The 12,482-nt window shown below is 41.3% G+C and overlaps 1 protein-coding gene across 1 annotated transcript; it reads left to right on the plus strand.

The window, feature by feature from the left end:
* The first annotated feature begins 6,939 nt into the window (after window positions 1–6,939).
* On the plus strand, window positions 6,940–10,211 carry hoxc13a (homeobox C13a). Its single transcript, XM_041946081.1, has 2 exons — window positions 6,940–7,603; window positions 9,955–10,211. The coding sequence occupies exons 1-2, from the start codon at window positions 6,940–6,942 to the stop codon at window positions 10,209–10,211; spliced, it is 921 nt and encodes a 306-aa protein (XP_041802015.1).
* The last annotated feature ends 2,271 nt before the right edge of the window (window positions 10,212–12,482 follow it).

Raw genomic sequence — 12,482 nt, forward strand, 5'->3', positions numbered from 1 at the left:
CTCTTAACTTGAACTTGGACTTCCGACAAGACGCGTCCAACTGTGGATCTATTTTGTCTGCTTTCTCACCGGTTTACCGTCTGGACTGCAGCAGGAAAAGGAAGAATTCACTCCTGCGGGGCTAATTGTAGTCCGAGATAAACTAAAAAGTGTTGATAACATTTTAAAGACAGTTTGTGGATAAATCATATTAAGATGTAAGATGTAGCTGTTGACCCACAATATTGAGGAGAACGTGATTTGATGACGTATTGATATAATAATCCATGCAAATCTTGCAAAACTACCTTCTGTCAAAAAGTTGAATCAAAGGCGCTTTTTGTCTCTATTAACTAAGCTGATGTGCTCACTGTGCGTCACAGATGCGTATTCTCTCATGGCGCCGCACATTTCCAACTTTGTCCATTTTATGATACAAGAATATGCTTTATTGTCTAAAGTTCTAGACTGTTGCTGTGTAGAAATTGTAATTACCAGCGTATGAAAACACCCAGATGTTTGTGTCTATTTATGTGACCATGCTCACATAGGCTCTTTTCTAAATTGTGCGACATTCTGCAAATGTTTGCGGCTTAAATCCTCGCCAAGGTGTCAATAATTGGAGCGGTGTGTTCCTGACTAATTTAATTTCAGTTCGCGGGCCTCTCTCGAAATTGTGAAACTGCACGTTGTACTGCGTGCGCCAAGATGTCGTAACCCTCCAAGTCTTGAAGTCAATACTGAGTAATGAGCCACTGACATTTTAATAACAATATGATAAGTACACTAAATACAACTGGCTGTAAGGCCTGTGTTGTATTTTGTAAATCCACTTTGGCCTGGCTGGAGCGGTGGTCTGCCAGCCTGCCCACTGTCCTCTGGGCGCGGCTCCGCCTGGCCTGCTTATTTTGCGGTTAACCCACAGCCGTCCACTCTGTCTCTACCTGCTCAGGATGAGGTTAAACGAGTCAGATCCGAGGTAAATTAGGCCTAAACTGTAGTGTAGTTAATGTATGGCTTTTCAACAGTTTAATACCAACTTCTATATATACTGTGCGTTATCAATAGTAAATGAAATTATAGATTTACCTCGTGGTGATTATCATAAAGAAATCAACAACGTGGACAGAAATCTACTGAATTTCAGAGAAGCCATGATTTCTTGTTCTGAAGCCCTGCTTTCATAGATGTGCTGTTCTGCACCTCTGTTAACTAAGTCAAGATTAGGAAGAGTCTGCTTCTCATGCAGAAGAAGGTGTTTGTGGGTGAAATGAGTGGGGGGGGCTGGTGCTCTCCACACACCTCTGTACGGCCTAAACTCGACACTTTTGTGTCCTCTATTCACTGTATGTCGTTTCACGAACACTTAAGATAATTTCGGTTTGCTTGGTAAACATGCCTTCCTACCAATGGCACCAGCTTACGGTGTTGTAATAGATCTATTTTTTGACGACTTCAGGGCTTCTGCTCCGTAGTTCATGTTCGATAGAAGTCATTTTGTCATGTGGCACATTTTGAAATGTGCTCATGCATATGCAGCCAGATCCTGTGACAAATGCTAGTTTTCGCATTGGTGAATGTTGGTGCAAGAGGTGAAATAGCAAAGAAAACACTGCAGTGGGATCTATTTACGCATGTCAACGGTTATTTTTAAATGTCCCTCTCAACTTATTGTGCACCCGTTTCATTCTGTGTATCACACACCACCACTGCATTGCCCTAGTTATATATTTTAGACCACGGTTTAGCATTTTCTTGACAAAATCACATGCCTTGCGCCTCGACTGTTGGCACACAAGTCCAGTGCTCTCGGCTTTTTACGATTATGAACATTTTTGATCGTAAATTAAAGCCCGCCTGAACGGGAAACACCAGATTGAGATGCTGTTTTAGTTTTGTAGGAATGTTTTCATGACAGTGGACTGCTCTGCTCTCCTGCCGGCTGAACAACAGCCCCCTGTCTGTCTGTAACACACACAAGCGCGCACACACAAGCGCGCACACACGCAGACACACACACACACACACGAATATGCACGTTGGCAACCTAAAGGAATATACATTACTAAAATGAATATAAATTCACTATCTTGCAGAGGAAAATGTTGCATTAACATAAGCCTTAATGCTAAATACATGAAACACGCTCACAAGAGCTCGTGACTCACGCGCAGCTTCCAAATGAACACCAGTCTTCGTTTCCTGTGAGATTTATTTTAGCACTACTGTTCGATTTCAGTCCATACAGTTAGTTCAGATACTTACTGGGTCCAAAGTTTATTTCACTGGGTTTGTTCATTTACTAGAATCTTCTTCGAATCCTCACTTTGAGATTGCACCTGGACTGATGGCTTTCATACTGCGGATCTATTTAGTTATTTTGGTTGACATGGGCCGCTGCTCAGTGACATTGCCACTTGGTTTACTTTAAATATAAAAATGGCTTGATCTCATGGCTGAGTGTGAAGCTGGCTGGAAACTCGTAAACAATCACGCAACCTGATTTCCGCATGCACAGCGCGGACTCTACCTGCAAACTGTCAACGCATTCTTGGATCGCTGCATCGCCTCTTCAAAGACTTTTTTTATGGTCAGGGATACGCATTACTCGCAAGACCGGTGAGATCATCTTTGAGAAGTTAAAGTATTGATTGTTGTTGGCATTGTATCGGAATTTAACCGTTGGTACATTTGTGAAAGAGACATGGGGAAGTTATTTGATGGAGGGGCAGCACTGCAAAAAATGTGGCCAATAGGTTTTGCCAAAATCAAGGCAAAGAAAACAAATGGGATAATTTCAGTTATCTCCTTTGTAGTTCTTGGTCTCTGTGCCATTATTATCTGAATACGTTTTGAAAATAAGTGGGATTACCTTGTAGTATACTATAACATTGTAGTACTGCAGGATTAAAATAGAGAGTGCTCCACACACTCTATGAGAGCATATTCTGCTTACATAAGATATATTGACTGAACCATGTGCACATGCAGTCAGTTCCTGAGAGCGGAAGCCGCAGGTAGGCAGCATTTGTGTGGGGATGGATGCCCTCCCCTCCCCCACAAACCTCCGCATCAGACGGACTCTCTCTCCGTCTGACAAGGCCTGTCTGGAAGGACATGATGTCTGCTTGTGAGGATATTTACAGCAACACATCATGGCTGGTTGTCAAGATATTGATAGTTGTTTCTGTTAACAGTTCCTGAACTAAGTGAAACCGCAGAAAGAAGAAATATTTCACTCATCCTGGCCTTGTTTTACGCTCTTTTAAGAAAAACCCTTATTTTTAAAAACTAAGAAGTGCACGAATATTTGCATAACGCGATGTTTTGAAGTGAAGCTCCACCATACAACTGTATGCAGAGAAGTATGTGGAGTCTCTCGGTTACGCCCAGCCTCCACCTTGAAGTTTAAAATGCTTCAAATTCACTAAAACTGTCACAGCAGCAGTTTTTTTTTTATTAATGGAAAACGTAAGTCTTAGTCTGTGATGCAAATTCGTTGTTTCAATGACGGCACAAAGAGTTTTAGCATTTAACCTCGCAGTACTGGAATTTAGTTTGCTTTTGGAATTTGGTTAAATAACACTGAAAACCACACGACTATTATTGATCTCCAGTTTTTTCCATTCCGCCCACGTCTGTTTAGTGCTGGACGAGTTGTAGCCTAATTCAATCTATGGTGGCTAAATACAAATTTAAACACAGGTTATTACTTTGATTTCGGTGTGCGCTCCCTCACCTAATTTAAGCTTTACAAATTTACGCACACTGGCAACATCAAAAACAGTTAACCAACAGCATCTCCGCCGCATAAAGTGGGCTACAAGTTTAGGCTGGACTATGGGTGAGAAAATGTCAACTTTCGTATCAGTTGGTTGTCTTAAATAGTGTATATTGGTGGCTAAATTATTCATATGAAATATCCCATTGACATGTAGTTTGGGTGGTAACATTAAAATACAAAACAGGCCTGCAATGTGAAATTAAAACGTGAATAAACTTGAAAAAACCCATTTCGATCCTTGCAGAATGCGTTGTCAGTGATTTTGTGCAGGGCGTGTGTTATACTGGTTGAAGTGCCGTCGCTGGCATGCATGTCTTTTAATGGTGGACTGCTGGTGTCTCAGGGTTTTGCACATTTTGTTGAAGTGGAAATGCGCCAGACGCTTAAATATTTAATATTACGCTAATCATTTTTCGCTCTCACAATAACCGTCCAATAATTGTATTAGTTTTTGCAGCTGTTAAGACAGAGAAATGCTTGTTCATTAATTCTCTGCTTGTTCCTGCATAGGATCTGTGTTCATTATGTTATTTTGTTTTTCCTGAAACATTCAGTATGAGAATATTTGAAAAAAATCCATATTTTCAGTCTCAGTTTTGCAGAAAACCACAGACAGGCCTAACGCGTGATTTATGGTTATTGCAACATAAAGTGTAACTTAATCAGATCATAGTATATATTTTTTTCTAAATTTAACAGCTTCCACTATTATCTCAGGGACTTTGCTGCTCATTTGACCAACGCTACGTCATCCGTGTATCCCACAGGGCGAAACTAGGCGATTACTACAGCCTGCAAACATTTGGAGATAAAGTGGAAGTTAGACTGAGTGAAAACAAAGCGCACCGAACTAACAGTAACATACTGTCATTCATAAATTGGAAAAAAGTGCTCTTCTCCTTAAGTCTGAGCTTTCATGGAAAATATGTCAGGTTGGAAGGAGTCGGTTTCCTGCTGTCAAATTCCTGATCCTTTTCATAAAAACACAAGGGATTATTTGGTCTTCTCTCCCTCTTCACACACAGCAAACATTTTAGAGTAAGGGTCTCTAAATAACTGCTCGTTTGCATGCATACTCTAGTGTGAAGTTCATTCTTGTCTGTCTAGACTCCGATTACGACCCTGTTTGTCTGCGTTTTTTTACCTTGACCTTGGACTTCCGTGCAGCTGCCGTTTGGATGAGCCCTTCGTTGTTGTAATTTCCTTGAGACAAAAGAACAAAAGTCTCTGTCCGAGGCAGGACAGGGGTCTAGCTCCCCTAGTATACAAACACACAACGGTGGCCTGATTATTCTCAAGGCAACTCAGTAGTGCAGAAATGTTGATAACCCTTCGTAGGGCAGCTTGTAGCCTGCTTTATGAGTGACTCATGGGATAGGCATCACAGGCCTATTTTATAGAAACTGTGGGCTTATCCCGTCCGTAAAATTTCAAACTCAGAAATACAGTCAAGTTTTAGTTAATTTAAATATTAATCCCGAAGTCACTTTTAAGAAAGTGCTGCAAATGAGGGGGATTGAGCTTTTGCGCAACTGTTGTGATTAATAGGGCCCTGTGACTAGATGAACTGAAAGGACATTTTTGATTTTGAAAAGCGCTTTAGTGGCATGCCCTTCAAATCTGCACGGGTACGTGTGTAAAACAGTGGCGGAAGAAGGTTCCTGTGTGAAATAGGTCCGCATTTCTACCATGGTGTCTAATTAAATAAGGTCCACGCACAGTCCAGCTGAAAGCGGCCCCTTGTTCTTATTTTCGCCCAGAAGCGTCAGCATCCACTTGCATCGTAATGATGAATAGCCCAGTGAAACAGAAACATCACATGAATTCGCCCAATAGACATTTAATAATGGTCACGTTATCTGAAAAAGCTAATCGAGAACATGACGACGGAGTGTGAGTCAGCCCAAACATATTGCGGAAAGAGTTGTATTTGGACTAAAGGAGGCTGCCACTCACCATTGATGATAACTATAATTATGTCTTGAAATTAAAGATGCACTATGTACTGAAATGTAGTTCTCAAAGGCGGTGTCTTACCTGGAATAGCTTTCACATCGTCCTGTGCCTGTTACTGCTGAGGCGACACTTATTCAGCACATTAAACTTTGCTAATAGTAAAACTCTTAATTCTGCATCTCACACGCAACACACACACGCAACACACACACACACACACACACACACACACACACACACACACACACACACACACAGACACACACACAGACACACACACTTAAAAAACGTAAATATCGATTTGCTTTTTTTTTTTAACCTGACTGATTAAATTAAAACTAATCACGTCATAGCATCTTATATTTAGGCCCTGCAATGTCAAACTCTGAAAGGCCACATTATTATTAAACAAAATTCTAATGGCCTGCTGGAAGCGTAATACTCCGCAGCTAGGTTTGGTGACAGAATCTCATCTCAGCATGTTATTAGGTGACCCAGTGGCAGTTGTATACGGATTTAAAGGAAATGCGTCCTTCAACAAAGGGAGTCTTGATAAGATTGGACGGGTTACAGACACAGGTTTGCTTTGGCAGCTCCGTATTTCTTAATGCGCAATATTTTGTTTGATAATATACAATCAATTGACTACAGATCAGGGATTCTAGATTAAATCATTTTCTGTTTATTATTACATTTTCTAATCAAACTAAACATCTGCCGTAACGTATCGCTTCCGCCGAGTGAAACACTAAGTTTGCGCACCAATGCGTCAGGGAGCAAGATGAAGGATCAGATTCAGAGATTTAATTAGATATTTTTTATTTTTCGTGTGCCAACTGTGACAACTATCATAGGCTGTTATATTCTCTGCCAGTCCTCGGAGTCGGCCAAATTTCACAGGTTGTTTTCCTGCCCCAATCTTGAAAGTATCCAAACTCCCCTTTAAGGGTGTGGGTCTAAGTGATTTAAGCCAATGATATGACTCGGTATTCTGCAGGAAAAAACTGTGACATGTGAAGCCGTGGGTCTTTAAAGGGCTGCTCTGCCTCGACTCACAAGCCCAATCTCGTAGGACTTGTTAGCGTATCACGTGCCAGATTCTTAATGAAGTGGACACACGAGGGGGCTCGCGTGCGCATGCGCTTGGTGTAAAATGTAGTTGGAAATGAGGTGTCCGTCTTGGAGTAGTCGACTTTTAAAAAGCATCGGCAGCCCCTGATATGACGACTTCGCTGGTTCTGCATCCACGCTGGGCGGACACCTTGATGTACGTTTATGAAAAAAGCCCGAATGAAAACAACCAGAATAAAAGCCAAACAATGGAGGGACTGAGCAGTAATTGCCCTGCGACCCACTGCAGGGACCTGATGTCGCACCCCGCGCTGGGACGACATTCTGGCACCATAGCGTCCCACCAGGGCTCCGTCTACTCGGATATTTCTTCTCCAGACACCGGCCGGCAGTGTCCCGCTCCTCAAACATCATCCAGTGCGTCTTTGGGCTACGGTTATCCCTTTGGAAACCCATATTACGGCTGTAGATTATCTCATTCGCACAACGTGAACTTGCAGCAGAAGCCTTGCTCGTACCACCCCGCAGAGAAATATGCCGAGCCCAGCACAGCGCTGCCCACGGAAGAACTGTCCTCCAGGGCGAAAGAGTTTGCCTTCTACCCGAGTTTCGCCAGCTCGTATCAGGCTGTTCCTGGATATCTCGACGTGTCGGTGGTGCCCAGTATCAGTGCCCATCCTGAGCCGCGGCACGACGCATTGATCCCCATGGAGGGCTACCAGCACTGGGCTCTCTCCAATGGCTGGGATGGGCAGGTGTACTGCTCCAAAGAACAAACGCAGTCAACTCATCTCTGGAAATCACCTTTTCCTGGTAAGAACATTGTTTGTTTGATTTATTTTATTTTTAAAGCGGTTTCCAACAGACTTGTTTTAATATGCAAGTCCAGCAACATGTAGGCTTTTAATACCTGTGTCTTCACATGCAAAAAGCTATTTGAATGTAGCCAGATACTTCTACCCTGCTGAGATGTTATTGCTTAGTCTGTGAATTTTATTGTGTTAAAGTGCCAATATCAACTTACAAAGAAGTCCAGGGAAACTCTAAATGTGCTGAATAAACATGCAACTGTCAAGCGCCATGTCAGTTATCAGCTTTCATGGACTCTGCGGGCAGAAGCATATTCTGTTTGACATTGACCAAATCATGATGCATTTTGTTAGAAGTGTGCGTAAAAATGACAGAATTGTGAGTTAAAGGAGTTTTACAGTTGGCTGGGCATTTAATGGTTAATATAAATGCAGAATCGGAACTTTTGCTTCTTTATAGTCATATGATGATTATAGTCCACTTTCAGTCACGTAGAGAGAGAGGAAGACCAGTGCATACCTTTGCCCCCTGTTTGACAATATAGTGACTAAGCTAGCCTACTGTGTTTGAATTGTGCCAATAAATCTCAGCGCCCAGCGATGCATCCACAGTCTTTTGCATATATCAGGATTCATTTGTCTAACATTTGTAGCCTATAGCATGCAGACGTCAGCACCAAATTACACAAATGGTTGACAACCAGTTAACATTATAATTCAGGCTCTCCTTTTGCTCCACTTACTGTCATACAACATTCAAGATATCTGATAATGGACACTGGGGCCCGAACAGTATGCAGTTTACAGAGTGTTTACTAGACTGCTTCTTTTACCACAAGGGTTTATTATCTTTGTGAAATCTGTAGGCATTTTAATCTCAGATAGGGATGTTCGCAGACCTCGACTGGACACGACATTTGCCCCCGTTTACACTGAAAACACACAAGAGCAAGCCACGCAAGCACGGCCACGCCGTCAAATGCGCGCGCACACATGCACAAAACCACAAGCGCGCGCTGTCCATGTCTTTTCACACACCACATGCACACACATACACTGACGCACACACACAGGCACACAAAACTGTTTTGCATAAAAAAATACAACAACAGTGAACTGCGCTCAGTTATCCTCAATTTACTTAAAACAGAATATGTAACATATAATAATACTATTGACAAGTTTGAAAATCTATTGGCCTACATCAAGATCCATTATAATCTTATATACATATTAACTGGAGCGCAATATCCACAACCACTGAGTATAAAGTTACATGGGGATAAAAAGCTTCATGTCTCACAGCTTGCCACAATTTCTCAAGGTTCTGCCATACTTGTCCTGTCATGTTTCTCATTGGCTGCCCGAGCAAAAGGGTGTAATCCCAGAATTTTGCTTACCTGTACAAAAAAAGATTCCCACTGCCCAGGGGTATTTGGGCTTTTTTTAAAAAAGATTAGAGGAAAAAATAAAAGTCAGATTTTTAGGAAAATTCGGGGAAGTGTGTATAAATTGTGAACTTTTACTGAAATTACCAGGAACACATGTGACTTTATTATTATGATCAACATAATAATAATAAAGTCACATGTGTTTTCAGTTGTTATTGGTTTAGTTGCTAGGTTGTGATTTCTATCTGATTTTCTAGCCAGGTGCTGACTGGCCGGCGGATTGCGCCAAAATTGAGCCTTTTTGTAGTGTATACTTAGTCTTTCCGCAGTTTAATAAAACATCTCCACGAGAGATCTATCATTAAAGTTCCATTAGCAAGGTTTGTTGTGTAGTTTCGTTAACCAGCTGATTAAGTATTGACAGCCTGGAGAACATTGACCAGTGGCCACTGAAAACAATGCACAACTGTTGTGGCTGTAACTCGTTAGTGATTCATTCACAGGAACAAAGGATGAACTGTCACTGTACAACACAAGCCAAGTGTATTTTACATTAGTGAACTGTTTTAGACGAGTTTACAGCTGCGTACTTACATGTCAGGTGCAGTACACCTGGGATTATGACTGCAACAAAATTTCTGTTGCGTGGCCCAACACACGCACCTACACACACACACACACACACACACACACACACACACACACACACACACACACACACACACACACACACACACACAAACACAAACACACAGAGAGAGATCAGAGACAGAGACGAAGTTCGATATTGAAAATTAAATTATGTTGAAGCTACTGTCATGTTTCCTGTCAGCTACAGCCACTAATTAGATCTTAACATTTCCCAGTTTTCTGGTCAGCTGCATTGCTGCTGATTGTCTGATGTGAAACAATGCGGTGTTTTTGCGCAGAGCCTAATGTTTTCCTGCCATTTCTTTCTTTACAGATGTTGTGCCATTGCAGCCTGAGGTCAGCAGTTATCGTCGTGGGCGTAAAAAACGCGTCCCTTACACCAAGATCCAGCTGAAGGAGCTGGAGAAAGAGTATGCAGCCAGCAAGTTCATCACCAAAGACAAGAGAAGGCGCATCTCGGCCGCCACCAACCTCTCAGAGCGTCAAGTCACCATCTGGTTCCAAAACCGACGAGTCAAGGAGAAAAAATTTGTCAGCAAATCCAAGAGCAATCACATGCACACCACTTGATAAGATCAGCGACCTCCTTGTCAAACTGCAACTCGTACCTTCCAAAACATCATGCCATATTCTTACCTCTTGCATTGAAAATCGTGGCTGAAGAACATTTTGGCCGAGTTTTTTTTCTTCTTTTTTTTTTTTTTATTTAAGTTCCATCATCTCCATCGACCATATGCCACCACGCCCCCTGTTTTCAATTTAGAAATAATGCTCTAAAAACTGTGAAAATATTGAAAATTCACTTCACATTTGTTTTATATGAATGTACATATATAAATATATAATATTTAAAACGATATCTGTATTTCAAAGACAAGTATTGCGTGTTTTTCTCTTTTCTTTTTTTCTTTTTTCAAGCCAAATCTCAAAAAGACTGGTGACATTTCTAAGACTTGCAACGGGGAGATCAAAACAGAGGAGACGGTTCTCTGATGTCATTTTAAAAAGATAATGGCGATTATCTTGGACATAAATTGTGGCGTAATGACATGTTGAACTTGAGCCTTAAACATCTTCCAACAAGAAGCTCACAGAGAGGACTTTCGAGAGAAGAATGATTTTTTTCATATTCCTTCTGAATTTCAAAAGCTATGTTCCTCTGTGTGGGATATGTTCTCTTAAGCCTGGGGTAAAACAAAGGCTGCTATGTTGTTAATCTGTATAGTGCAATGCCTTTATTATTTAATTCATATTATCTTGTATGGCGGAACTGTAAACTGGAATATCCCAAGACTTGTATGTTTTCCTTTGTCAGTGAAGGATTCTGTCATGCAACTGGAATGATTGTAAACCATTAAAGTCAGTGAGTATTACACATAAATGCACAATCGTTTATTTTTTGTTGGTCTTTGTTGCATTGCATTGCAGCTGATCACACATCTTGTACGAAGCTGTAATTTCTACTTTTCGTGCAGTATGAGAACTGTGTTGTGGTGTTGAATTACGTACTGGTAACGTGTTTCATAAATAAATAATGATTATGAAAATGCTTAAATATTCAAGTCAATCAAGCATCCTACTTGCAGCATTTCCTTTCGTTTCGAGTTACACTGGTGTCATTAAGCAGCAGAAGCTCTCACCGCTGTCGCATTTCCTCTTCAGCTTGTGTCTGGAACATCAGCAGCGGATAGGCGAGTGGATATTTCATGTTGCAGAGCGCTTGATCAAGACTTATTTGGCGTCCAGAAGTCTTGTTAATGGCAACAGGAGATGACACATTGATTGCGCGTGGTTGGCAAGCAGGAACGCGCATTTTCTGACACTTGCAAACGAAGATAACTACAGAATGAATCATGGACTAATTTCAATTCCAGATATAAATTAAATTATTACCCATACTCTCAAATAGAGAGAAAAACAGTCGGCGGATGAGAGAATCCCACTTTGTCTACATCTGTTCACCCTGCCCTGCAACTCCCCTGTCGTTTTTAATCAAAGTTGATATCAGAGATATATTGTGTTACCTGTTACTTGGCGGAAGTTCAGTTGGGCAAAATCTTCGCAAAAAGGCCGAAAGGCAAATCAAGCCTCAGCTCTGACAAAACAAACGAACAAAAATAAAAAACTACATGTACTGGGTTACCACAGAGTATTATGTTCAGTCCTTCCCGCACAGGTACAAATTAGTTATTGTTGGCCTCATAATAGCAACATTAAAACCGACACGCAGCCAGTGTATTCAGGGCATTTGTCCACACTATATTTAGCTGATGATGCTTTGTGTAAGGTATGAAGAATACATGCGTTAATGTGAAGTGCGTCAGTGTGCTTTGGCAGCAAATACCTGGTTTGCGCGTATTTGGATTTTGGTTAGAGCCTGCTTTAGCGCATGAAAAGCACAGGGGAATTCTGAAATGAAGTTGAATTTGATTCTGTCAGCTATATGAACTCCTTATTTTCTGAATCTGAACACGTATTAACGGTGATAGTGCACATGCGCGCACGCGTTGAGTGCGGAATTCACTCCAAAGCTGCATTGCAGATGGAGTCTCTGTAGTTTTGCTTGCAAATTGCATATTTACCATTTACATATTTTGTATGTAGATGCGAGAGGTGTTTTTGTACATGCGGACAGTGTTATCAAGTATAAAGGCTTGAATGCCTCATAGGCAAGTTCGGTTTCTTCAGTTATAAAAGCGGAAAGAGGAAAATAGGTGGAAAATGACATTTAAACACGACTGTCCTGGGTATAATCAAAGTTGATGGTGGTTTGCTTTAAGATACTGAAGACTAGTCTGTCTCCAGTTTGTAATTTCAGTTTATTAACATTAACACAGATTA

Source organism: Chelmon rostratus, chromosome 10 (assembly GCF_017976325.1).
Source record: "Chelmon rostratus isolate fCheRos1 chromosome 10, fCheRos1.pri, whole genome shotgun sequence".
Lineage (NCBI taxonomy): Eukaryota > Metazoa > Chordata > Actinopteri > Chaetodontiformes > Chaetodontidae > Chelmon > Chelmon rostratus.